The sequence below is a fragment of the Microcaecilia unicolor genome, chromosome 2 (genome assembly GCF_901765095.1).
Source record: "Microcaecilia unicolor chromosome 2, aMicUni1.1, whole genome shotgun sequence".
NCBI lineage: Eukaryota > Metazoa > Chordata > Amphibia > Gymnophiona > Siphonopidae > Microcaecilia > Microcaecilia unicolor.
The window spans coordinates 15820982-15847587 of record NC_044032.1 but is presented as its reverse complement, the minus strand read 5'-3'; the positions used below and the strand labels follow the sequence as shown (position 1 = coordinate 15847587).

General features: G+C 50.2%; 1 protein-coding gene across 2 annotated transcripts in view; it reads left to right on the top strand.

Moving 5' to 3' along the window:
- The window catches only part of LOC115462797 (long-chain-fatty-acid--CoA ligase ACSBG2-like), a 257186-nt gene that overhangs the window by 57803 nt on the left and 172777 nt on the right, over positions 1–26606 (top strand). For both annotated transcript variants that reach the window (XM_030192806.1, XM_030192805.1), the window contains exon 5: positions 9089–9177. In XM_030192806.1, the coding sequence (XP_030048666.1) occupies positions 9089–9177 (89 nt within the window). The remainder of the gene's footprint in view (positions 1–9088; positions 9178–26606) is intronic.

Below are 26606 nucleotides of genomic sequence, written 5' to 3'. Positions count from 1 at the left end.
GGAAGCGACACAGAAGGAGATGATAGTGAATTTCTTAGAAACCAATAGATTACAAGATCCAAGACAACATGGTTTTACTAAAGGTAAATCGTGCCAAATGAATTTGATTGAACTCTTTGACTGGGTGACTAGAGAATTGGATCGAGGATGTGCGCTAGATGTAATCTACTTAAATTTCAGCAAAGACTTTGACACAGTTCCTCACAGAAGGCTGTTGAATAAACTTGACAGGCTGAAGTTAGGACCCAAAGTGGTGAACTGGATTAGAAACTGGTTGATAGACAGACGCCAGAGGGTGGTGGTTAATGGAATTCACTCGGAGGAAGGAAAGGTGAGTAGTGGAGTGCCTCCAGGATCGGTGCTAGGGCAAATTCTGTTCAATATATTTGTGAGCGATATTGCCAAAGGCTTAGAAGGTAAGGTCTGCCTTTTTGTGGAGATACAAAGATTTGTAACAGAGTGGACACTCCAGAGGGAGTGGAAAACATGTTAAAGGATCTGCAGAAGTTAGAAGAATGGTCTAATGTTGGCAATTAAAATTCAATTCTCCGAGGACAAGCAGGCTGCTTGTTCTCACTGATGGGTGACGTCCACGGCAGCCCCTCCAATCGGAATCTTCACTAGCAAAGTCCTTTGCTAGCCCTCGCGCGCCGATGCGCACCGCGCATGCGCGGCCGTCTTCCCGCCCGAAACCGGCTTGAGCCGGCCAGTCTTCTTTTCTCCGCGCTCGGGACGGTTGTGTTTCCGTTTCGTGCCCCGAAAAAGTCGACCTCGCGCGTCGTTTTCGACTCGTTTTTGCTTCAAAAGTGTTGGAAAAAACCTCTTTTGGCTTTTTCCCTTCCTCTAGTTCGAGTTTTTTTACCCCGGTAAGTTTTCTTTCGTCGTCGGGGTAGGCCTTACTTAGGCCCCGGTCGAAATTTCCTTCCCGCTTTTTTCTGCTGGTGCCAAATTTCGCCATTTCGTCTTTCGATCTCGCCGGCGTGATTTTTCCGCCCATGACATCGAAGCCTTCCAGCGGCTTCAAGAAGTGCACCCAGTGCGCCCGGGTAATCTCGCTCACTGACAGGCACGCTTCGTGTCTTCGGTGTCTGGGGGCCGAGCACCGCCCTCAGGCCTGTAGTCTGTGTTCCCTTTTACAGAAGCGGACTCAGGTAGCGAGGTTGGCCCAGTGGAACTTTTTGTTCTCGGGCTCTTCGTCGGCATCGGCACCGGGGGTATCGAGTGCATCGACATCTGCAGCGTCCAGACCTTCATCCTCGGCGGCCAGTGCATCGAGTGCATCGAGGCATCGACCCTCTGCATCGGCGCCGAGACATCGGGTGACTGCATCGACGTCGGTGGTACCGGGACCTCGTCTGCTGATGTCGTCGGACGGTGGTGCTTCGTCTGGAGTGCAGGTGAGGGCTGTCCACTCCCCTGCTGGTGGCGGTGAGCCTTCGGGTGGGTCTCCCCCTACCCTGAGGGCTCCTGCGGTACAGCCCCCCCGAGATCGACCCTCTTCGGTCTGGGCCCCGAGGAAGAGACGGCTGGATTCTACGTCCTCCTCGTCGGTGCCGGGAAGCGCCGGTGACGTGCTTCGCAAAAAACCTAAGAAGCATCGACACCGGTCCCCTTCCCGTGTCGGCACCGAGAGCTCTGGGTCGCCGAGGGAGTCGGCACCCAGCAGGCATCGGCACCGAGAGGACCACTCACCCTCTGTTCAAGAGGTGTCGATGCGCTCCACTCTGGACAGCCCGGAACAGCCTCCACGCCCGGAACAGGTTCTGACGTCGACGCCTGCATCGACTTCCATGCCTTTTTCTGCAGCCGCTCTGAACGAGAGCCTCCGGGCCGTTCTTCCAGAGATTCTGGGAGAGCTGTTGCGCCCTACCCCTCCGGTACCGGCGGTGCTTGCGCCTCCGGTACCGTCGAGCGTGGCGCCGGCTGGTCCATCGCCCGAGGTGAGGTCACCGGCGTCGGTGCCGCCTGCGGTACCGACTGCCGTCGCCTCCCAGGAGGGCTCCCCGACTACGTCGGCGGAGGGAGCTTCGCCGATGCGGGCGAGGGAGTCTACCTCTCGACGCCCCCATCGTGGACGTGGCTCCACGGAGTCGAGTCGGGCGCGGTTGCAGACACAGGTTCGTGAACTTGTGTCTGACACCGAGGGTGAGGCCTCGTGGGAGGAAGAGGAAGACATCAGGTATTTCTCTGACGAGGAGTCTGAAGGTCTTCCCTCTGATCCCACTCCCTCTCCTGAAAGGCAGCTTTCTCCTCCTGAGAATCTGTCTTTCGCTTCCTTTGTCCGGGAGATGTCTACGGCCATCCCCTTCCCGGTGGTTGTGGAGGACGAGCCCAGGCCTGAAATGTTTGAGCTCCTGGACTATCCTTCTCCACCTAAGGAAGCGTCCACAGTACCCATGCACCATGTTCTTAAGAAGACATTGCTGGCGAACTGGACAAAACCTCTAACTAATCCCCAAATTCCCAAGAAGATCGAGTCCCAGTACCGGATCCATGGGGACCCAGAGCTGATGCGCACCCAGTTGCCTCATGACTCTGGAGTTGTGGATTTGGCCCTAAAGAAGGCTAAGAGTTCTAGGGAGCATGCTTCGGCGCCCCCGGGCAAAGACTCTAGAACCTTAGACTCCTTTGGGAGGAAGGCCTACCATTCTTCTATGCTCGTGGCCAAAATCCAGTCTTACCAGCTCTACACGAGCATACACATGCGGAACAATGTGCGGCAGTTGGCGGGCTTGGTTGATGCGCTTCCCCCTGAGCAAGCCAAGCCATTTCAGGAGGTGGTCAGGCAGCTGAAGGCGTGCAGAAAATTCCTGGCCAGAGGGGTGTATGACACCTTTGATGTTGCGTCCAGGGCCGCTGCTCAAGGTGTGGTGATGCGCAGGCTCTCATGGCTGCGTGCCTCCGACCTGGAGAACAGACTCCAGCAGCGGATTGCGGACTCGCCTTGCCGTGCGGACAATATTTTTGGAGAGAAGGTCGAACAGGTGGTAGAGCATCTCCACCAGCGGGATACCGCATTCGACAAGTTCTCCCGCCGGCAGCCTTCAGCATCTACCTGTACAGGTAGAAGATTTTTCGGGGGAAGGAAGACTGGTCCGTACTCTTCTGGCAAGCGTAGATACAATCCTCCTTCTCGACAGCCTGTGGCCCAGGCTAAGCCCCAGCGCGCTCGCTCTCGTCAGCAGCGTGCGACTCAGCAAGGCCCCTCGGCTCCCCAGCAAAAGCAGGGGACGGGCTTTTGACTGGCTCCAGCAGAGCATAGCCGACATCCAAGTGTCAGTGCCGGGCGACCTGCCAGTCGGGGGGAGGTTAAAAGCTTTTCACCAAAGGTGGCCTCTCATAACCTCCGATCAGTGGGTTCTGCAAATAGTCCGGCAAGGATACACCCTCAATTTGGCCTCCAAACCTCCAAATTGTCCACCGGGAGCTCAGTCTTACAGCTTCCAGCACAAGCAGGTACTTGCAGAGGAACTCTCCGCCCTTCTCAGCGCCAATGCGGTCGAGCCCGTGCCATCCGGGCAGGAAGGGCTGGGATTCTATTCCAGGTACTTCCTTGTGGAAAAGAAAACAGGGGGGATGCGTCCCATCCTAGACCTAAGGGCCCTGAACAAATATCTCGTAAAAGAAAAGTTCAGGATGCTTTCCCTGGGCACCCTTCTTCCCATGATTCAGGAAAACGATTGGCTATGCTCTCTGGACTTGAAGGACGCCTATACACACATCCCGATACTGCCAGCTCACAGACAGTATCTGCGATTTCAGCTGGGCACACGTCACTTCCAGTACTGTGTGCTACCCTTTGGGCTCGCCTCTGCGCCCAGGGTGTTCACAAAGTGCCTGGCTGTAGTAGCAGCGGCACTTCGCAGACTGGGGGTACACGTGTTCCCATATCTCGACGATTGGCTGGTGAAGAACACATCCGAGGCAGGAGCCCTGCAGTCCATGCAGATGACTATTCGCCTCCTGGAGCTACTGGGGTTTGTGATAAATTACCCAAAGTCCCATCTTCTCCCAGTGCAGAAACTCGAGTTCATAGGAGCTCTGCTGGATTCTCAGACAGCTCGCGCCTACCTCCCAGAGGCGAGGGCCAGCAACTTGTTGTCCCTCGTCTCGCGGGTACGAGCGTCACAGCAGATCACAGCTCGACAGATGTTGAGATTGCTGGGCCACATGGCCTCCACAGTTCATGTGACTCCCATGGCCCGCCTTCACATGAGATCTGCTCAATGGACCCTAGCTTCCCAGTGGTTTCAGGCTGCTGGGGATCTAGAAGACGTGATCCACCTGTCCACGAGTTTTCTCAAATCCCTGTATTGGTGGACGATTTGGTCCAATTTGACTCTGGGACGTCCTTTCCAAATTCCTCAGCCACAAAAAGTGCTGACCACGGATGCGTCTCTCCTGGGCTGGGGAGCTCATGTCGATGGGCTTCACACCCAAGGAAGCTGGTCCCTCCAGGAACGCGATCTGCAGATCAATCTTCTGGAGCTGCGAGCGATCTGGAACGCTCTGAAGGCTTTCAGAGATTGGCTGTCCCACCAAATTATCCAAATTCAGACAGACAACCAGGTTGCCATGTATTACATCAACAAGCAGGGGGGCACCGGATCTCGCCCCCTGTGTCAGGAGGCCGTCAGCATGTGGCTCTGGGCTTGCCGTCACGGCATGGTGCTCCAAGCCACATATCTGGCAGGCGTAAACAACAGTCTGGCCGACAGGTTGAGCAGGATTATGCAACCTCACGAGTGGTCACTCAATTCTCGTGTAGTGCGACAGATCTTCCAGGTGTGGGGCACCTCCTTGGTGGATCTCTTCGCATCTCGAGCCAACCACAAAGTCCCTCAGTTCTGTTCCAGGCTTCAGGCCCACGGCAGACTGGCATCGGATGCCTTCCTCCTGGACTGGGGGGAGGGTCTGCTGTATGCTTATCCTCCCATACCTCTGGTGGGGAAGACTTTGTTGAAACTCAAGCAAGACCGGGGCACCATGATTCTGATTGCTCCTTTTTGGCCGCGTCAGATCTGGTTCCCTCTTCTTCTGGAGTTGTCCTCCGAAGAACCGTGGAGATTGGAGTGTTTTCCGACCCTCATCACACAGGACGAAGGGGCACTTCTGCATCCCAGCCTCCGGTCCCTGGCTCTCACGGCCTGGATGTTGAGAGCGTAGATTTTGCCTCTTTGGGTCTGTCAGAGGGTGTCTCCCGTATCTTGCTTGCTTCCAGGAAAGATTCCACTAAGAGGAGTTATTTCTTTCTGTGGAGGAGGTTTGCCGTCTGGTGTGACAGCAAGGCCCTAGATCCTCGCTCTTGTCCTACACAGACCCTGCTTGAGTACCTTCTGCACTTGTCTGAGTCCGGTCTCAAGACCAACTCTGTAAGGGTTCACCTTAGTGCAATCAGTGCATACCATTACCGTGTGGAAGGTAAGCCGATCTCAGGACAGCCTTTAGTTGTTCGCTTCATGAGAGGTTTGCTTTTGTCAAATCCCCCTGTCAAGCCTCCTACAGTGTCATGGGATCTCAATGTCGTTCTCACCCAGCTGATGAAACCTCCTTTTGAGCCACTGAATTCCTGCCATCTGAAGTACTTGACCTGGAAGGTCATTTTCTTGGTGGCAGTTACTTCAGCTCGTAGAGTCAGTGAGCTTCAGGCCCTGGTAGCCCAGGCCCCTTACACCAAATTTCACCATAACAGAGTAGTCCTCCGCACTCACCCTAAGTTTCTGCCAAAGGTTGTGTCGGAGTTCCATCTGAACCAGTCAATTGTCTTGCCAACATTCTTTCCCCGTCCTCATTCCTGCCCTGCTGAATGTCAGCTGCACACATTGGACTGCAAGAGAGCATTGGCCTTCTATTTGGAGCGGACACAGCCCAACAGACAGTCCGCCAAATTGTTTGTTTCTTTTGATCCCAATAGGAGGGGAGTGGCTGTAGGAAAACGCACCATATCCAATTGGCTAGCAGATTGCATTTCCTTCACTTACGCCCAGGCTGGGCTGGCTCTTGAGGGTCATGTCACGGCTCATAATGTTAGAGCCATGGCAGCGTCGGTAGCCCACTTGAAGTCAGCCTCTATTGAAGAAATTTGCAAAGCTGCGACGTGGTCATCTGTCCACACATTCACATCTCATTACTGCCTGCAGCAGGATACTCGACGCGACAGTCGGTTCGGGCAGTCAGTTCTTCAGAACCTGTTTGGGCTTTAGGATCCAACTCCACCCCCCGAGGGCCCTGTTTGTTCTGTTCCAGGCTGCACTCTCAGTTAGTTGGTACTTTTTTTAGGTCAATCTCAGTTATGTCCTCGCCGTTGCGAGGCCCAATTGACCATGGTTGTTGTTTTGAGTGAGCCTGGGGGCTAGGGATACCCCATCAGTGAGAACAAGCAGCCTGCTTGTCCTCGGAGAAAGCGAATGCTACATACCTGTAGAAGGTATTCTCCAAGGACAGCAGGCTGTTTGTTCTCACAAACCCGCCCGCCTCCCCTTTGGAGTTGTGTCTTCCCTGGTCTTTGTCTTGCTACATATGAGACTGGCCGGCTCAAGCCGGTTTCGGGCGGGAAGACGGCCGCGCATGCGCATCGGCGCGCGAGGGCTAGCAAAGGACTTTGCTAGTGAAGATTCCGATTGGAGGGGCTGCCGTGGACGTCACCCATCAGTGAGAACAATCAGCCTGCTGTCCTCGGAGAATACCTTCTACAGGTATGTAGCATTCGCTTTCAAAGAAGTGCAAAGTGATGCACTTCAGAAGTAAAAACCCAAAGGAGATCTGCTAGGTGGTGAGAGGCTGATACACATAGATAGGGAGAAGGACCTTGCAGTGATAGTATCTGAGGATTTGAAGGTGACGAAACAGTGTGACAAGGCGGCGGCCATAGCCAGAAGGTTGCTAGGCTGTATAGAGAGAGGTGTGACCAGCAGAAGAAAGGAGGTGTTGATGCCCCTTGTGATAAAGTCACCTCCAGGATAGTTGGGTTAAGGCAGTTTCAGTCTGAAATACAAGTCCCAGAAGGCATTGCAGGCAAGGAGCCAGAGGGGGAAATGAAGAACCCGGACTGAACTCCTAGCTGCAATGAAGGAAGACATGGGTGTAAGCTGGCAGGTTTTGTAGAGTGGCTACCACTAGGTGGAAAGAGAGTTGGGAAACCCTGTGTGCAGGAGCTCATCATTGGTCTCATTAGTCTAATGCTTAACTCAGCTGGTTTGGGTGTGAGGAAGCTAATGGAAGGAGAATGATTGGTTGTGGTAGTTGAAGCCAAGGATTGATTAGGCAGGTGGGAAGGAGTCCCAGAAGTTCAGTTCAGGAGAAGCAGAAGGAGAGAAGCATTTTGCAGGCTGAAAACCCTTGGGCATGGAGGTCCCTAAAGTACTGAAGCAGGCTGAGATTCCTTGGGTGAGAGGAAGTCCCAAAAGTATTGAATTCACTGTGAAGCTGATGCAGGGGAAACCCTTGGGTAGAAGGAGTCCCTAAAATATTGAACTCTCCTGAAGGTAAAGAGGATAGAAGGTAGCAAAAGCTGCTTGGTGACTGAACTGTGATGATGAACTGAAAGAACTGTTTGTCTTGGGAATTGAAGTACTGTTTATTGTGCACTGGATAAAGAGCCCAGACTGGAGCCTGTAAGCCTGTATTGAATCCTGGTATGTGCTATGCTGCTGTTGGAACTGTGTACTAGAAACCTGAATGGAATAAAAGTCCTTAAGATTGAAGTTACTGGTGGACATCTATTTCTTCATTGTGCCGGGAGCCTGTGGCTGGAGGAGATTGTTCTATCCTTGGCTGCACAAGAGAGGTACCTGGTTACACCCTGTACAAGACGTTGGTGAGGCCCCATCTGGATTACTGTGTTCAGCTTTGGAGGCTGTATCTTCCTAAATATGTAAGAAGACTTGAAGTGGTCCAGAGGAAGGCGACAACAATGATATGGGGCTTGCACCAAAAGACATATGAGAAGAGACTGGAAGACCTGAATATGTATATCCTAGAGGAGAGGAGGAACAGGGGAGATATGATACAGACATTTAAATACTTGAAAGGTATTAATATAGAAACTAATATTTTCCACAGAAGGGGAAACAGTAAAAGTAGAGGACATGAATTAAGGTTGCTGGGTGGTAGACTTAGGAGTCATGTCAGAAAATTCTTTTTCATGGAGAGGGTGGTGGATGCCTGGAATGCCCTCCCGAGGGAGGTGGTGGAATAAAAAAAACTGTGGTGGAATTCAAAAAGGCGTGGGATGAACACAGAGGATCTCTAATTAGAAAATAAATGATATGCAAAACAAAACTTAAAGGGTGGTTATGTGTTTGCATGTGAAGTGCTGCTTAGATGGTGACTCTGGCTGTATCAACTAAGGCCAGTGCTGAGCTGGTTTGTATGGTCTGAGTCCCGCATATAGCAATCTGGTTTAGTATGGGCTGGAGACAGCTTAGAAGGAAGCTCCAGTAATTTGGAAGGTGAGGACAGTGCCGGGCAGACTTTTAATTAGTGTATCCTGCAAATGACAAAACAGATTCTGATAGGCTTTGACAGCAACTCCAGTAGTTGGGAACATAAGGACAGAGCCAGGCAGACTTCTATAGCCTATGTCCCAGAAACAACAAAGAAAGACCATGACCAAGTATATAATATCACGTTCATTGTTGATTAAATCTTCAATTGATAATGAATGGGACTGTTGGACAGACTGGATGGACTGTTCAGAACTTTATCTTCTGTCCTCATCTACCTACTTCTGAAGGACACTTTATCCCAGTAGAGGGGTAGGATTGTGAGGATGAGTTGTAGGGTCTTTCCCATCAGCTTATGTGCACTCCAGGTCATGTGGGGATAACTTGGAACATCTATTCCCAACTGAGACCCACGGCACCATGAAGTGGGAGACTCCTTTGATCCCCTGGGGTGTTACAAGAAGGTGGTATCTTTTCATGGAACTAACAATACATTTCTTGATCAGCTTTCAGGAACTGACATTCTCTCAGGGCACATATCATCCAATAAAAAATCATCTAATATTATTTGTCTTGTCTGTTATCTCTTTATTTCTGGTTGAAAGAATGTTCTGTAATGTTTCTGTCTCTTTGATCTCCCATAGCTCGGCCTGGAGCGTTTCCATGGTGTTGCGATCCTTGGCTTCAACTGCCCAGAGTGGCTCTTTGCAGATATTGGTGCCATTATGGCAGGGTAAGACTGTTTTCTCTCTCTCCCTTTCCTTTCTCTTTTCTCAGGTTGGTGGGTATAAGTCTTGGGTCCTATGAAAATGAGTTCAAAACATAAGAGGGATATTCAATGAGAGTCAGACATAGGTACTTCAACTTTAGACACTTAAAGTAAGGAGAAATGGCAGCTCCCTAGGCATGCCGGCACCATTTTGGCTCTGTCAACTGCTTTAGGATGTCCTTTTATTGACATGAGACCATCAGGCACCATCGGCTCAAAGTTTCTGTGTTTCTTATCTTGAGTTTATTTATTTCAGAAATTTCTATACCGCACCATCTACCATTGTTGTCAGTCTACAGTATTTTTTTTTTTTATTACATTTATACCCCGCACTTTCCCACTCATTGCAGGCTCAATGCGGCTTAAGTGACTTGCCCAGAGTCACAAGGAGCTGCCTGTGCCTGAAGTGGGAATCGAACTCAGTTCCTCAGTTCCCCAGGACCAAAGTCCACCACCCTAACCACTAGGCCACTCCTCCACATACAAAATCATTAAATATATAAAAACATAAAACACAGATAAGCAAACATGAAATCATCTCTACATAAATTCCATAGCATCGATATGACAAACCTGGATTAGTCAAACTAACATCTTCAGCATTAAGTACCTGGAACATCCAAGAAGGCACACTGGAACAAACTCTTACAAACTGACTCAAAGATCTGAGCGTTCTCAGTGTTGGAGGTAAATTATTCCAGAGTTTTGATCCTATAATACAGAAGATTGAGGCTCTGTATTCTTCAAGATGTACCAGCTGGAAAGAGGGAACATCAAATGAATTAGATATTGCAGATCTAAAAGAACTAACTGGCTGAAAAAAATGTAAATTATCAGAAATAACCCACAATACAGCGTCATCAACGTAGAAGAGATATGATTAAAATGACTTAAACAAACAAAATCCGGGAGCATCCTCAACCTCTCTTTCTCCACTGCAACTGTCCCTGACTCCTTCAAGCATGCTGTACTCACACCACTCCTCAAAAAACCATCACTAGACCCTACCTGCCCTTCCAAGTACCGCCCCATCTCCCTCCTACCCTTCCTTTCCAAGATACTTGAACATGCCGTTCATAGCCGCTGCCTTGATTTTCTCTCCTCTCATGCCATCCTCGATCTGCTTCAATCCGGTTTTCGCCCTCTACACTTGACAGAAACGGCACTCACTAAAGTCTGTAATGACCTGTTCCTTGCCAGATCCAAAGGTCACTACTCCATCCTCATCCTCCTCGACCTATCCGCCGCTTTTGACACTGTCAATCATAATTTACTTCTTGCCACACTGTCCTCATTTGGGTTCCAGGGCTCTGTCCTCTCCTGGTTCTCCTCTTATCTCTCCCACCGTACCTTCAGAGTGCATTCTCATGGATCTTCCTCCACCCCCATCCTGCTCTCTGTTGGAGTTCCTCAGGGATCTGTCCTTGGACCCCTTCTTTTTTCAATCTACACCTCTTCCCTGGGCTCGCTGATCTCATCTCATGGTTTCCAATATCATCTTTATGCTGGCGACACCCAGCTTTATCTCTCCACACCAGACATCACTGGCTTGCTTATCTGACGCTGCTGTCTTGATGTCCAACCGCCACCTGAAACTGAACATGGCCAAGACCGAGCTCATTGTCTTTCCACCCAAACCCACTTCTCCTCTCCCTCCACTCTCTATTTCAGTTGATAACACCCTCATTATCCCCGTCTCATCTGCCAGCAACCTCGGAGTCATCTTCGACTCCTCCCTCTCCTTCTCTGCCCATATCCAGCAGACAGCCAAGACCTGTCGCTTCTTTCTCTATAAGATCAGCAAAATTCGCCCTTTCCTCCCTGAGCACACCACCCAAACTCTCATCCACTCTCTCATTACTTCTCGCCTTGACTACTGCAACCTACTCCTCACTGGCCTCCCACTTAACCATCTATCCCCCCTTCAATCTGTTCAGAACTCTGCTGTGTGTCTTATCTTCTGCCTAGACCGACATGCTCATATCACCCCTCTCCTCAAGTCACTTCACTGGCTTCCGATCAGGTACCGCATACAGTTCAAGCTTCTCCTACTAACCTACAAATGCACTCAATCTGCAGCCCCTCACTACCTCTCTACCCTCATCTCCCCTTACGCTCCTACCCGTAACCTCCGCTCACAGGACAAATCCCTCCTCTCAGTACCCTTCTCCTCCACCGCCAACTCCAGACTACGCCCTTTCTGCCTCACCTCACCCTATGCTTGGAATAAGCTCCCTGAGCCCATACGCCAAGCCCCCTCCCTACCCATCTTCAAATCCTTGCTCAAAGCCCACCTCTTCAATGTCGCTTTCGGCACCTAACCATTGTACCTCTATCCAGGAAATCTAGACTGCCTCAATCTTGATTGACTGCACTTTTTGTCCTTTAGATTGTAAGCTCCTTTGAGCAGGGACTGTCCTTCTTTGTTAATTGTACAGCGCTGCGCAACCCTGGTAGCGCTCTAGAAATGTTAACTAGTAGTAGTAGTAGTTCTCCGAGGACAAGCAGGCTGCTTGTTCTCACTGATGGGTGACGTCCACGGCAGCCCCTCCAATCAGAATCTTCACTAGCAAAGTCCTTTGCTAGCCCTCGCGCGCCCGCGCGCACCGCGCATGCGCGGCCGTCTTCCCGCCCGAAACCGGCTCGAGCCGGCCAGTCTTCTTTTGTCCGCACTCGGTACGGTCGTATTTTTCGCCGTGTCGAGCCCCGGAGAGTCGACCTCGCGCGTCCATATTGTGAACGTGTTTTTTCTTCGGAAAAGTTTTCCTGTACTCGGGAAGTGCTCCGGAACCCCTCCACCGGGTTTCGTTTCAATCCTCCCCGTATTTCCAGCTTTTGGCCCCGATAAGTTTTCTTTCGTCGTCGGGGTAGGCCTCTTTTCGGCCTCGGTCGAGATTTTTCTCCCTCTACAGTTTTTGGTGCTCTTTTTCCGTCATTTCGGACTTTGATTTTGCCGGCGTGATTTTTCCGCCCATGACATCGAAGCCTTCCAGCGGCTTCAAGAAGTGCACCCAGTGCGCCCGGGTTATCTCGCTCACTGATCGACACTCGTCGTGTCTTCAGTGTCTGGGGGCCGAGCACCGCCCTCAGAACTGTAGTCTGTGTTCCCTGCTTCAAAGGCGGACTCAGGTAGCGAGACTAGCCCAGTGGAACGTTTTGTTCTCGGGCTCTTCGTCGGCATCGGCACCGGGATCTTCGAGTGCATCGACGTCGTCAGCGTCCAGACCATCTTCCTCGGCCGCCCTTGCATCGAGTGCATCGAGGCATCGGGCCCCTGCATCGGCGCCGAGACATCGGATAGCTGCATCGACGTCGGTGGTACCGGGACCTCGTCTGCTGATGTCGTCGGACGGTGGTGCATCGTCAGGAGTGCAGGTGAGGGCTGTCCATTCCCCTGCTGGTGGCGGTGAGCCTTCGGGTGGGTCTCCTCCCACCCTGAGGGCTCCTGCGGTACAGCCCCCCCGAGACCGACCTTCTTCGGCCTCGGCCCCGAGGAAGCGACGGATGGATTCTACGTCCTCCTCGTCGGTGCCGGGGAGCTCCGGTGACATGCTTCGGAAGAAGTCGAAAAAGCATCGACACCGGTCTCCTCCCCGCGTCGGCACCGAGAGCTCTGGGTCGCCGAGGGATTCGGCACCCAGCAGGCATCGGCACCGAGAGGACCGCTCACCCTCTGTCCAAGAGGTGTCCATGCGCTCCACTCTGGACAGCCCGGAACAGCCTCCTCGCCCGGAACAGGTCCTGACGTCGACGCCTGCATCGACCTCACAGCCTTTCTCTGCAGCCGCTCTAAACGAGAGCCTCCGGGCCGTTCTCCCAGAGATTCTGGGAGAGCTGTTGCGCCCTACCCCTCCGGTACCGGCGGTGCTTGCGCCTCCGGTACCGTCGAGCGTGGCGCCGGCTGGCCCATCGCCCAGGTTGAGGTCCCCGACGTCGGTACCGCGTGCGGTACCGACCGCGGCCACCTCCCAGGAAGGCTCCCCGACTACGTCGGCGGAGGGAGCTTCGCCGATGCGGGCGAGGGAGTCTACCTCTCGACGCCCCCATCGTGGACGTGGCTCCACTGAGTCGAGCAGGGCGAGGTTGCAGACACAGGTTCGTGAACTTGTGTCTGACACCGAGGGTGAGGCCTCGTGGGAGGAAGAGGAAGATCCTAGATATTTCTCTGACGAGGAGTCTGAGGGTCTTCCTTCTGATCCCACTCCCTCTCCTGAAAGACAGCTTTCTCCTCCCGAGAGTCTGTCTTTTGCTTCCTTTGTCCGGGAGATGTCTACGGCCATTCCCTTCCCGGTGGTTGTGGAGGACGAGCCCAGGGCTGAAATGTTTGAGCTCCTGGACTATCCTTCTCCACCTAAGGAAGCGTCCACCGTTCCCTTGCACCATGTCCTAAAAAAGACATTGCTTGCGAACTGGACGAAACCATTAACTAATCCCCACATTCCCAAGAAGATCGAGTCCCAGTACCGGATCCATGGGGACCCAGAGCTGATGCGCACTCAGTTGCCTCACGACTCTGGAGTTGTGGATTTGGCCCTAAAGAAGGCTAAGAGTTCTAGGGAACATGCTTCGGCGCCCCCGGGCAAGGACGCTAGAACCTTAGACTCCTTTGGGAGGAAGGCCTACCATTCCTCTATGCTCGTGTCCAAGATCCAGTCTTACCAGCTCTACACGAGCATACACATGCGGAACAATGTGCGGCAGTTGGCGGGCTTGGTTGTTGCTCTTCCCCCTGAGCAAGCCAAGCCTTTTCAGGAGGTGGTCAGGCAGCTGAAGGCGTGCAGAAAATTCCTGGCCAGAGGAGTTTATGACACTTTTGATGTTGCGTCCAGGGCCGCTGCTCAAGGTGTGGTGATGCGCAGGCTCTCATGGCTGCGTGCCGCCGACCTGGAGAATAGAATCCAGCAGCGGATTGCGGACTCGCCTTGCCGTGCGGACAACATTTTTGGCGAAAAAGTCGAACAGGTGGTAGAGTCTCTCCACCAGCGGGACACCGCATTCGACAAATTCGCCCGCCGGCAGCCTTCAGCTTCTACCTCTACAGGTAGACGATTTTTCGGGGGAAGGAAGACTGTTCCCTACTCTTCTGGCAAGCGTAGGTACAATCCTCCTTCCCGACAGCCTGCGGCCCAGGCTAAGCCCCAGCGCGCTCGCTCTCGTCAGCAGCGTGCGACTCAGCAAGGCCCCGCGGCTCCCCAGCAAAAGCAAGGGGCGAGCTTTTGACTGGCTCCAGCAGAGCATAGCCGACATCCAAGTGTCCGTGCCGGGCGACCTGCCAGTCGGAGGGAGGTTGAAAGCTTTTCACCAAAGGTGGCCTCTCATAACCTCCGATCAGTGTCCGGGCAAGAAGGGCTGGGATTCTATTCCAGGTACTTCCTTGTGGAAAAGAAAACAGGGGGGATGCGTCCCATCCTAGACCTAAGGGCCCTGAACAAATATCTCGTAAAAGAAAAGTTCAGGATGCTTTCCCTGGGCACCCTTCTCCCCATGATTCAGCAAAACGATTGGCTATGCTCTCTGGACTTGAAGGATGCCTACACACATATCCCGATACTGCCAGCTCACAGACAGTATCTGCGATTTCAGTTGGGCACACGCCACTTCCAGTACTGTGTGCTACCCTTTGGGCTCGCCTCTGCGCCCAGGGTGTTCACAAAGTGTCTAGCTGTGGTAGCAGCGGCACTTCGCAGGCTGGGAGTACACGTGTTCCCATATCTCGACGATTGGCCGGTGAAGAACACGTCCAAGGCAGGAGCCCTGCAGTCCATGCAGATGACTATTCGCCTTCTGGAGCTACTGGGGTTTGTGATAAATTACCCAAAGTCCCATCTTCTTCCAGTGCAGAACCTCGAATTCATAGGAGCCCTGCTGGATTCTCGGACGGCTCGCGCCTATCTCCCAGAGACGAGAGCCAACAACTTGTTGTCCCTCGTCTCCCGGGTGCGGGCGTCCCAGCAGATCACAGCTCGGCAGATGTTGAGATTGCTGGGCCATATGGCCTCCACAGTTCATGTGACTCCCATGGCCCGCCTTCACATGAGATCTGCTCAATGGACCCTAGCCTCCCAGTGGTATCAGGCCGCGGGGGGTCTAGAGGACGTGATCCACCTGTCCACGAGTTTTCTCGAATCCCTGTATTGGTGGACGATTTGGACCAATTTGACTCTGGGACGTCCCTTCCAAATTCCTCAGCCACAAAAAGTGCTGACCACGGATGCGTCTCTCCTGGGATGGGGAGCTCATGTCGATGGGCTTCACACCCAAGGAAGCTGGTCCCTCCAAGAACGCGATCTACAGATCAATCTTCTGGAGTTACGAGCGATCTGGAACGCTCTGAAGGCTTTCAGAGATCGGCTGTCCCACCAAATTATTCAAATTCAGACAGACAACCAGGTTGCCATGTACTATGTAAACAAGCAGGGGGGCACCGGATCTCGCCCCCTGTGTCAGGAAGCCGTCAGCATGTGGACCTGGGCTCGCCGGAACGGCATGGTGCTCCAAGCATCTGGCAGGCGTAAACAACAGTCTGGCCGACAGGTTGAGCAGGATTATGCAACCTCACGAGTGGTCGCTCAACTCCCGAGTGGTGCGCCAGATCTTCCAAGCGTGGGGCACCCCCTTGGTGGATCTCTTCGCATCTCGAGCAAACCACAAAGTCCCTCAGTTCTGTTCCAGGCTTCAGGCCACCGGCAGACTGGCATCGGATGCCTTCCTCCTCGATTGGGGGGAGGGCCTGCTGTATGCTTATCCTCCCATTCCTCTGGTGGGGAAGACTTTGTTGAAACTCAAGCAAGACCGAGGCACCATGATCCTGATTGCTCCTTTTTGGCCGCGTCAGATCTGGTTCCCTCTTCTTCTGGAGTTATCCTCCGAAGAACCGTGGAGATTGGAGTGTTTTCCGACCCTCATCACGCAGGACGAAGGGGCTCTTCTGCATCCCAACCTCCGGTCCCTGGCTCTCACGGCCTGGATGTTGAGGGCGTAGACTTTGCCTCTTTGGGTCTGCCAGAGGGTGTCTCCCGCATCTTGCTTGCTTCCAGGAAAGACTCCACTAAGAGAAGTTACTTCTTTCATTGGAGGAGGTTTGCCGTCTGGTGTGACAGCAAGGCCCTAGATCCTCGCTCTTGTCCTACACAGACCCTGCTTGAATACCTTCTGCACTTGTCTGAGTCTGGTCTTAAGACCAACTCCGTAAGGGTTCATCTTAGTGCAATCAGTGCATACCATTACCATGTGGAAGGTAAGCCGATCTCAGGACAGCCTTTAGTTGTTCGCTTCATGAGAGGTTTGCTTTTGTCAAAGCCCCCTGTCAAGCCTCCTACAGTGTCATGGGATCTCAATGTCGTTCTCACCCAGCTGATGAAACCTCCTTTTGAGCCACTGAATTCCTGCCATCCGAAGTACTTGACCTGGAAGGTCATTTTCTTGGTGGCAGTTACTTCAGCTCGTAGAGTCAGTGAGCTTCAGGCCCTGGTAGCCCAGGCCCCTTACATCAAATTTCATCACAACAGAGTAGTCCTCCGCACTCACCCTAAGTTCCTGCCAAAGGTCGTGTCGGAGTTCCATCTGAACCAGTCAATTGTCTTGCCAACATTCTTTCCCCGTCCTCATTCCTGCCCTGCTGAACGTCAGCTGCACACATTGGACTGCAAGAGAGCATTGGCCTTCTACCTGGAGCGGACACAGCCCCACAGACAGTCCGCCCAATTGTTTGTTTCTTTTGACCCCAATAGGAGGGGAGTGGCTGTAGGGAAACGCACCATATCCAATTGGCTAGCAGATTGCATTTCCTTCACTTACGCCCAGGCGGGGCTGGCTCTTGAGGGTCATGTCACGGCTCATAATGTTAGAGCCATGGCTGCGTCGGTAGCCCACTTGAAGTCAGCCTCCATTGAAGAAATTTGCAAAGCTGCGACGTGGGCTTCTGTCCACACATTCACATCCCATTACTGCCTGCAGCAGGATACCCGACGCGACAGTCGGTTCGGGCAGTCAGTTCTTCAGAACCTGTTTGGGCTTTAGGATCCAACTCCACCCCCCGAGGGCCCTGTTTGTTCTGTTCCAGGCTACACTCTCAGTTAGTTGGTAAATTTTTTTAGGTCAATCTCATTTATGTCCTCGCCGTTGCGAGACCCAATTGACCATGGTTGTTGTTTTGAGTGAGCCTGGGGGCTAGGGATACCCCATCAGTGAGAACAAGCAGCCTGCTTGTCCTCGGAGAAAGCGAATGCTACATACCTGTAGAAGGTATTCTCCGAGGACAGCAGGCTGATTGTTCTCACAAACCCACCCGCCTCCCCTTTGGAGTTGTGTCTTCCCTTAAGAGTATTGTCTTGCTACATACTGGACTGGCCGGCTCGAGCCGGTTTCGGGCGGGAAGACGGCCGCGCATGCGCGGTGCGCGCGGGCGCGCGAGGGCTAGCAAAGGACTTTGCTAGTGAAGATTCCGATTGGAGGGGCTGCCGTGGACGTCACCAATCAGTGAGAACAATCAGCCTGCTGTCCTCGGAGAATACCTTCTACAGGTATGTAGCATTCGCTTTATGTGCAACATTCTCAGTGCTGTTTTAGGAGGTCAAGTCAAAAGACTATTATAGTAGTCAAAAATTGGCATAATAATGCTTTGAACTACTAGCCTAAAATTCTCTACAGTCAAGTAATGCCTCAGTCGCCTGATCAATTTCAGTTTCATAAAAATAGCGTCACCGGACTGGTGGAGGGGTAGCATTGTAAATTAACAAGAGCCTTGACTCAGATAGATTACAAATTCAGCAGGACACAAATCACACCCTTGAATCATTGTGGGTTGAAATTCCATGTATAAAAGGGAAAAGGACGGTGTTAGGAGTGTACTACCATCCACCTCACCAGGATGAGTAGGTAGACGCAGAAATGATAAAAGAAATCAGAGACGCAAACAAAATGGGCAATGTGATAATAATGGGTGACTTCAATTATCCAAATATAGACTGGATAAATGTAACATCGGGACACACTAGAGAGGTACAATTCCTTGATGAAATCAAGGACAGCTTTATGGCGCAACTGGTGCAGGAGCCGACGAGAGAAGGAAAAATTCTAGACTTGGTCCTTAGTGGAGCGCATGATCTGGTGAGGGACATTATGGTACTGGGGCCGCTTGATAACAGTGATCATAATATGATCAGTTTTGATATCAACCTTGGAGTAACTATACACAGGAAGTCAAATACGTTAGCGTTGAACTTTAAAAAAGGAGACTATGATAAAATGAGAAGAACGGTGGGAAAAAAAAACTTAGGGGGACAACTGAGAGGGTAAAAACTGTACAACAGGCATGGACATTGTTCAAAAATACCATCCTGGAGGCCCAGGCCAAACATATTCCACTAATTAGAAAAGAAAGACAGAACTCCAAAAGACAGCCGGCCTGGTTGAAAAGTGAGGTGAAGGAAGCTATTAGGGCTAAAAGAAATGCCTTCAAAATATGGAAGAAGGAACCGTCTGAAAATAACAAGAAGCAGCATAAGGAGTGTCAAAGCAAATACAAGGCGCAGATAAAGAAGGCCAAGAGGGATTACGAAAAAAAGATAGCATTAGAGGCAAAAAAACATAGTAAAATTTTTTTTCGGTATATTAAAAGCAGGAAGCCGGCAAAAGAATCGGTTGGGCCGCTGGATGACCGAGGGGTAAAAGGGGCGATCAAGGAAGACAAAGACGTAGCGGAGAGATTGAATGAATTCTTTGCTTCAGTCTTCACCGAGGAAGATTTGGGTGGGATACCGGTGTCGGAAATGGTATTTCAAGCGGATGAGTCGGAGAAACTTACTGACTTCACGGTAAACCTGGAGGCCGTAATGGGGCAGTTTGGCAACTCTGATATTTATGCGAGCACGAGTGAGAGAGTCAGTTATTATGGCCATGCGGACAAGGAGCAGGGTGAGGGCATGCAGCAAGGCGTGCAGCAGCAACAGCAGGCCTCTGTCGCCTAGGCCTCGCTCGAAGTCCACGTCGGTCACTCTTCATTTATATAATAGGATTGGGCACTTCAACGGTAGCATCTATTTAGCCATAGCAAATCTCCTGGACCGGATGGTATTCATCCTAGAGTACTGATAGAACTGAAAAACGAGCTTGCGGAGCTACTGCTAGTGATATGCAACTTATCCTTAAAATCGAGCGTGGTACCAGAAGATTGGAGGGTGGCCAATGTAACGTCCATTTTTTAAAAAGGTTCCAGGGGAGATCCGGGAAATTATAGACCAGTGAGTCTGACATCGGTGCCGGGGAAAATGGTAGAGGCTATTATTAAAAACAAAATTACAGAGCACATCCGAGGACATGGATTACTGACACCGAGTCAGCACGGCTTTTGTGTGGGGAAATCTTGCCTGACCAATTTACTTCAATTCTTTGAAGGAGTAAACAAACATGTGGACAAAGGGGAGCCGGTTGATATTGTGTATCTGGATTTTCAAAAGGCGTTTGACAAGGTACCTCATGAAAGGCTATAGAGGAAATTGGAGGGTCATGGGATAGGAGGAAATGTCCTATTGTGGATTAAAAACATGTTGAAGGATAGGAAACAGAGAGTGGGGTTAAATGGGCAGTATTCACAATGGAGAAGGGTAGTTAGTGGGGTTCCTCAGGGGTCTGTGCTAGGACCGCTGCTTTTTAATATATTTATAAATGATTTAGAGATGGGAGTAACTAGCGAGGTAATTAAATTTGCTGATGACACAAAGTTATTCAAAGTCGTTAACTCATGACAGGATTGTGAAAAATTACAGAAGGACCTTATGAGACTGGGAGACTGGGCAGCTAAATGGCAGAGGACGTTTAATGTGAGCAAGTGCAAGGTGATGCATGTGGGAAAAAAGAACCCGAATTATAGTTACGTCATGCAAGGTTCCACGCTAGGAGTTACGGACCAAGAAAGGGATCTGAGTGTCATCGTCGTCGATAATACACTGAAACCTTCTGCTCAGTGTGCTGCTGCGGCTAGGAAAGCGAATAGAATGTTGGGTATTATTAGGAAAGGTAAGGAAAACAGGTGTGAGGATGTTATAATGCCGTTATATCGCTCCATGGTGCGACCGCACCTTGTGTATTGTGTCCAATTCTGGTCGCCGCATCTCAAGAAAGATATAGTGGAATTAGAAAAGGTGCAGCGAAGGGCGACTAAAATGATAGCGGGGATGGGACGACTTCCCTATGAAGAAAGACTAAGGAGGCTAGGGCTATTCAGCTTGGAGAAGAGATGGCTGAGAGGAGACATGATAGAGGTATATAAAATAATGAGTGAAGTGGAACAGGTGTATGTGAAGCGTCTGTTCACGCTTTCCAAAAATACTAGGACTAGGGGGCATGCGATGAAACTACAGTGTAGTAAATTTAAAACAAATCTGAGAAACGTTTTCTTCACCCAACGCATAATTAAACTCTGGAATTTGTTGCCGGAGAACGTGGTGAAGGCGGTTAGATGGTTAAAAGGTGTTAGACGGTTTCCTAAAGAACAAGTCCATAAACCACTACACTAAATGGACTTGGGAAAAATCCACAATTCTGGGAATAATATGTATAGATGTTTGTACGTTTGGGAAGCTTGCCAGGTGCCCTTGGCCTGGATTGGCCGCTGTCGTGGATAGGATGCTGGGCTCAATGGACCCTTGGTCTTTTCCCAGTATGGCATTACTTATGTACTTATGTACTTTCAAAACCGGATCAAGAACAACATCTAAACTATGTATTTTCTTCACAATTTTAATTTCACACCCATCGGTTGAAAAGGATTCAGGTACATCGGTGCTGGGGCCGATTCTGTTCAATATATTTGTGAGTGACATTGCTGAAGGGTTAGAAGGTAAAGTTTGCCTTTTTGCGGATGATACCAAGATTTGTAACAGAGTGGACACCTGGGAGGGAGTGGAAAACATGAAAAAGGATCTGCGGAAGCTAGAAGAATGGTCTAAGGTTTGGCAATTAAAATTCAATGCGAAGAAATGCAAAGTGATGAACTTAGGGAATAGAAATCCACGGGAGATGTATGTGTTAGGCGGGGAGAGTCTGATAGTTACGGACGGGGAGAGGGATCTTGGGGTGATAATATCTGAGGACCTGAAGGCGACGAAACAGTGCGACAAGGCGGTGGCAGTAGCTAGAAGATTACTAGGCTGTATAGAGAGAGACCAGCAGAAGAAAAGAGGTTTTAATGCCCCTGTATAAGTCATTGGTGAGGCCCCACCTGGAGTACTGTGTTCAGTTTTGGAGGCAGTATCTTCCAAAGGATGTAAAAAAAAATAGAAACCGTTCAGAGAAAAGCTGTGAGAATGGTATGGGATTTACGTTACAAGACGTATGAGGAGAGACTTGCGGACCTGAACATGTATACCCTGGAGGAAAGGAGGAACAGGGGTGATATGATACAAACGTTCAAATATTTGAAAGGTATTAATCCGCAAATGAACCTTTTCCGTAGATGGGAAGGTGGTAGAACTAGAGGACATAAAATGAGATTGAAGGAGGGCAGACTCAAGAAAAATGTCAGGAAGTATTTTTTCACAGAGAAAGTGGTGGATACTTGGAATGCCCTCCCGCGGGAGGTGGTGGAGGTGAAAACGGTAACAGAATTCAAAAATGCTTGGGATAAACATAAAGGAATCCTGTTCCGAGGGAATGGATCCTCAGAAGCTTAGCCGAGATTGGGTGGCAGAGCCGGTGTTGGGAGGCGTGGCTGGTGGTTGGGAGGCGGGGCTAGTGCTGGGCAGACTTCTACGGTCTGTGTCCTGAAAATGGCAGATACAAATCAAGGTAAGGTATACACAAAAAGTAGCACATATGAGTTTATCTTTTAGGGCAGACTGGATGGACCATACAGGTCTTTCTCTGGTGTCACCTACTATGTTACATCTGGAATAGCATATCTTGATAAAATGTCTCAACCAATATTTAATAGTTCTTAAATATAAACAGTTCTTCACTACTGTCTGTTACTGATTTTATGAGTTCTAAAAAGATTCTATGTTGAAGGTCTAAGACCCCCCCCCCCCCCATACAATGCACACAGGACCAAATTCTGTATAAGGCGCCGAAGGAAAACACACTTAGGCATATTCTCTAAACTGCGCCTAAAGTTAGACACAGCTTACAGAATACGCCTAAATCCTTCCAGGCCACTAGAATATAGGCGCAACCATTTATGCCAATAAAAATCTGCTGTAAATGCCTTTGCCTACCCTACACAGACCCCCACATTCTCTATAGCGCGCCTAGAGATCTGTGCCAAAATCGGAATAAATTCTATAACAATGAGCTTTACTTAACAAGCTTAACAAGCTAATGAGCACTAATTGGCACTGATTAGAATTTAGGTGTACAACTCACTAAGCGTATTCTGTAATGAAGTGCGCCAAACATCTAACATGTGCAGGCAAAAAGGGGCGTGGTTATGGGCATTTTGTGGGCGTTCTAAAATTTACGTGCGTCGTTATAGAATATGGTCCAGTGCAGGTAAATCTACACGCTGGGATTTACGCCATGTTTTTATTGGTGTAAATGGATACATGTAGTTTTAGGGGCTGAGATATCAACTAAGCTTATTCTGTAATTGGTGGCATATATAGAATCTCCCCCACAGCAGGTGATTCGATAACACTGCGCGTAAATTTTTGGAATGCCCACAACCTGGCCATGCTCCTACTATAGCCAAGCCCCCTTTTGGGATCCACACAGTCGAATTTAGGCGGGCTATGTTATAAAATACGCTTAATGAGTATACCTTCTTCAAGGTATAAATCACCATCAGTGGAGAAATGGATCAGCATTCACTGCCCAAGCCTTGCAGGGTTCACCCTGGAAGGAATCACTAGCTGCGGGCAGACAGCATCCTCAGGGCCTCCGAGAGACTGAGCCGGGCCCGTGGCCCTGCTGCTGCCGCCCATCCCCCCCCAATCACCACTCAGGCCGCCCGGCGCTACAGTCCCCGGTCTCACCAGCCCGCCCTCGGCTCCGTTGACCGTCTGCCACCGGGCCCCCTGCATTCAAAATCGTCAGTGCCGCGGCCTCACCTCCCTGTGAAAGTGGCAGATCTCCTCCCTTCGGGCCTTCCCTCCCTGTGTCCCGCCCTCGCGGAAACAGGAAGTTACATCAGACGAGGACAGGACACAGGGAGGGAAGGCCCGAAGGGAGGCGATCTGCCACTTTCACACTGGGAGGTGAGGCCGCGGTGCTGCCAATTTGAATGCAGGGGGCCCGGTGGCAGACGGTTGACGGAGCCGAGCGCGGGTGGGTGAGACCGGAGGCTGGGGAGCCGGAAGTAGTGCTGGAAGGACAAGCCCAGAAGACAGTTTATTTTGCCTGCTTCTTCTTCCAGGTGTGCTCTGAAGAGTTTTTCAGTAGTTTTGAGTGCTTTTGTCTACTTTTCTTCAGAGATGTGTGATGGAGGTCTCTCAGTAGTGATTGCCTGCTATTGCACAAGTGCAAAAACGCAGGTCGGAGTACAGGATAGAGACCCGGCGAGGGGGGGGGATGAATCCCATGCCTTCAGGCCTCTACCTCGGCAGCATGTATACTGGCAGTGTGCATACCGCATAAGGGTCTCTTTGGAGGGAATGCTTGATACGGAGGTTGTCGACATGTACCGCCTGCATAGGGAGACTATTTTGGAACTTTATGAAAATATAAAATTTGTTACTGAGTCCCACATCGCATGATCACATGCTATCTCTGGACTGGTTAAACTACTGTGTACACTGTAGTTCCTGGCTACGGGTTCTTTCCAGCATGTGGTTGAAGCTTGCTGTGGTGTGGAGCAATCCATGTTTTCAAAGCATCTAAAGGTGGTTTTGAATGCCATAACTATTTATTTGGCAAATCTTTTGAGTGTTTCAGAGATGAGGTCTTCTGATAGTAATTCGAAATCGGTCCAGGTTCTGTCTGCTGGGTATATTCCATCTTCTGGGTCTAGACAGTCTAGAAGTGTGGCGTATTCAATAGGGCTGGCGGGTATTTTAAGTCGTAATTGTATAATTTTCTCCTTGAAGTATTTCGCAAGGTTGTCGACATCTGGTATGTCTTTGCTGTTGGTTGTAACTGGTGTGGTGTCTAACAATTTATTCACGAGGTAGAAGAGTTTGTGTGTGTCTTTGTAGTTTGGTCCTATCATTGTTTTGTAATGTAGTCTTTTAGTCTGTTTTATGGTATATTTGTATCTCCTCCAAAGTAGTTTCCAGGCATTTAGTGTTTGTTCATCTTTCTTTTTGTTCCATGCGCGTTCTAGTTTCCTGACTTGTGTTTTAAGTTTTTTCAGCTCTTCGGTGAACCATGGATTTGATTTCTTCCTATGTGATGTTCTGGTTTGGATTGGGGCGATTTTATCTAATGTTGTTGTGCATATATCGTCCCATTCTTTGAGGAATTGGATGGTGTCAGCATTTGTTGACCATTCGTTCTGGTAGATCTGTTGCCAGAATATTGTGGGGTCTATTTTTCCTCTCGTGGTGTATGTTGTTCACTCAAGTTTGTTGACTGCGTTTATGTGTGTTTTTCGCCAGTAAAGGGAGACGTATGCTTTATGGTGGTCTGACCATAGTGTAGGTGTCCATCTTGTGTCAGTAAGTAGGATAGTTGAGTCTGGGTCGAATTTGTGTGTAATGATGTCAAGTGTGTGTCCTTTTGTGTGTGTTGGTTGAGTTACAAGGGCTATATCCGCTTCCCACAGTGCAAGGCAGAATTGCTGGAGTTAAATTCTTCAGTATAGGCAGCTTTCCCAATGTTTTGGGTGCCATTAATTGCACCCATGTCCCATTGATCCCACCATCAGAAGCTGAAGCGGCTTACCGCAACAGGAAGCCAGGCTACTCCATCAACGTACAGGCTGTTTGTGACGCCAGGCTGAGGATCCTAGACGCTGTTGTGAGGTTCCCTGCCATGATTCATATATTTTTTCCAACTCTGGGATAGGCCGCAATTTTGCAAATGGCACACACGTTGATGGCTGGCTCTTGGGTGAGTAATTTGACTGTTTGCATCAACGTGCAATGTCCACTGGAGGTCCACAAAAACGGGGGTCCAGGGACATTGTTGAGGGAGATGGTGGGGGAGGGGGTGTGAACCCCATTTTGGCTGGAAGGCCTTTTGTGAAAGCCAAACGCTCATGCTTACCTGCACAAGGTTGAAAATACATGGGTATAGGAGGAAGCAACGACCGCCTATGCTATACAAGTCGGCTATGAATCCTGAAAAATGCTAAATAAAAATACACACCCCTTTAGATTACACACACAACCAGTGCACTTCTTCTAGCGAAAAAGGTTCTGGTACTCAAATGCCAGGCCACCCTTCAGGGGTGGGGTGATCACTGAGGGACCCACCCCACAATAGCCAGGCCCCCTGCAACCAGTCACAGAATCTATGACCAGGCAGAATTGGTGTGTAGAGCCTGAGCTCTTTAATTAAAACTTGGGGACCATGGGTCAATTTTAGCAGACAATGGAAAAGGTGCCGGTACTCAGGACCCCCAAGTACCCCCTCAAAAAAAGCCATGCACCACCCCTTACATTACAGTACATCTTTTGGGAGTTGAGCACGATTACCACCGACTTGTAAAGTTCAAAAAGAGCACAAGAAGCAAGGGGACCCCCAATGAGAGCAAGGACAGGCACCTGAAAAAAATAGAAAACAAAAAAGCATTACTGTTAATTCCCCCCCAACACAAACGATGGGGCTACTCAAATGCACTTGTGTATTCACTTACCTCAAACTGGTCTGTCATGTGACAAAAAAGCCAGAAGAAAAACACTATAGGCACAGTCAAACGAGGTAAAAAGCCAATGCAAAGAACGCAAAGACTAGGGCCACTGATAGAACTACAGGGCAAGCTATGTTTTTACCGCTTTTACAGACAGCATCTGTTGTCGCACTTTACGGCAGGGTGCACTTTACAATACACCGACGAGCTGTCCTATGCAAGGATGCACACGATGGCGCAACCCACCTATGCACATGTGCATTGTTCCTGGCTTCTTTTTAGCACATCAGGTTAATGCGCAAGCGCCCCGGCTGCTTAGCATATTTTATCACGCTGTTTAGACGGGGTTAGCAGTACTACAGCACCGCTTATATCTGCTTATATTAACTCTGATCATCACCGTGCTGCTATTCTGCGTTACTACGGCAGTGGAACGGCGGTATTTTGAGAGCGTTATCCTGAATAGCGCCGGGTTTTGATCATCGGCCCATTAGTCTGTTTAGCTGGTGTTGCTGATGGGCAGATCAGCAAGTCATCAATAAACTCAAAACTTGATATCCTCCAGGACCAGATTTGAGAACCACTAATACATCTAATTTAATTTTCATTTTATTTCACCAGAATGCACATTTACCCAACTTACAAGTCAATTTTCAAACACAATATGTAT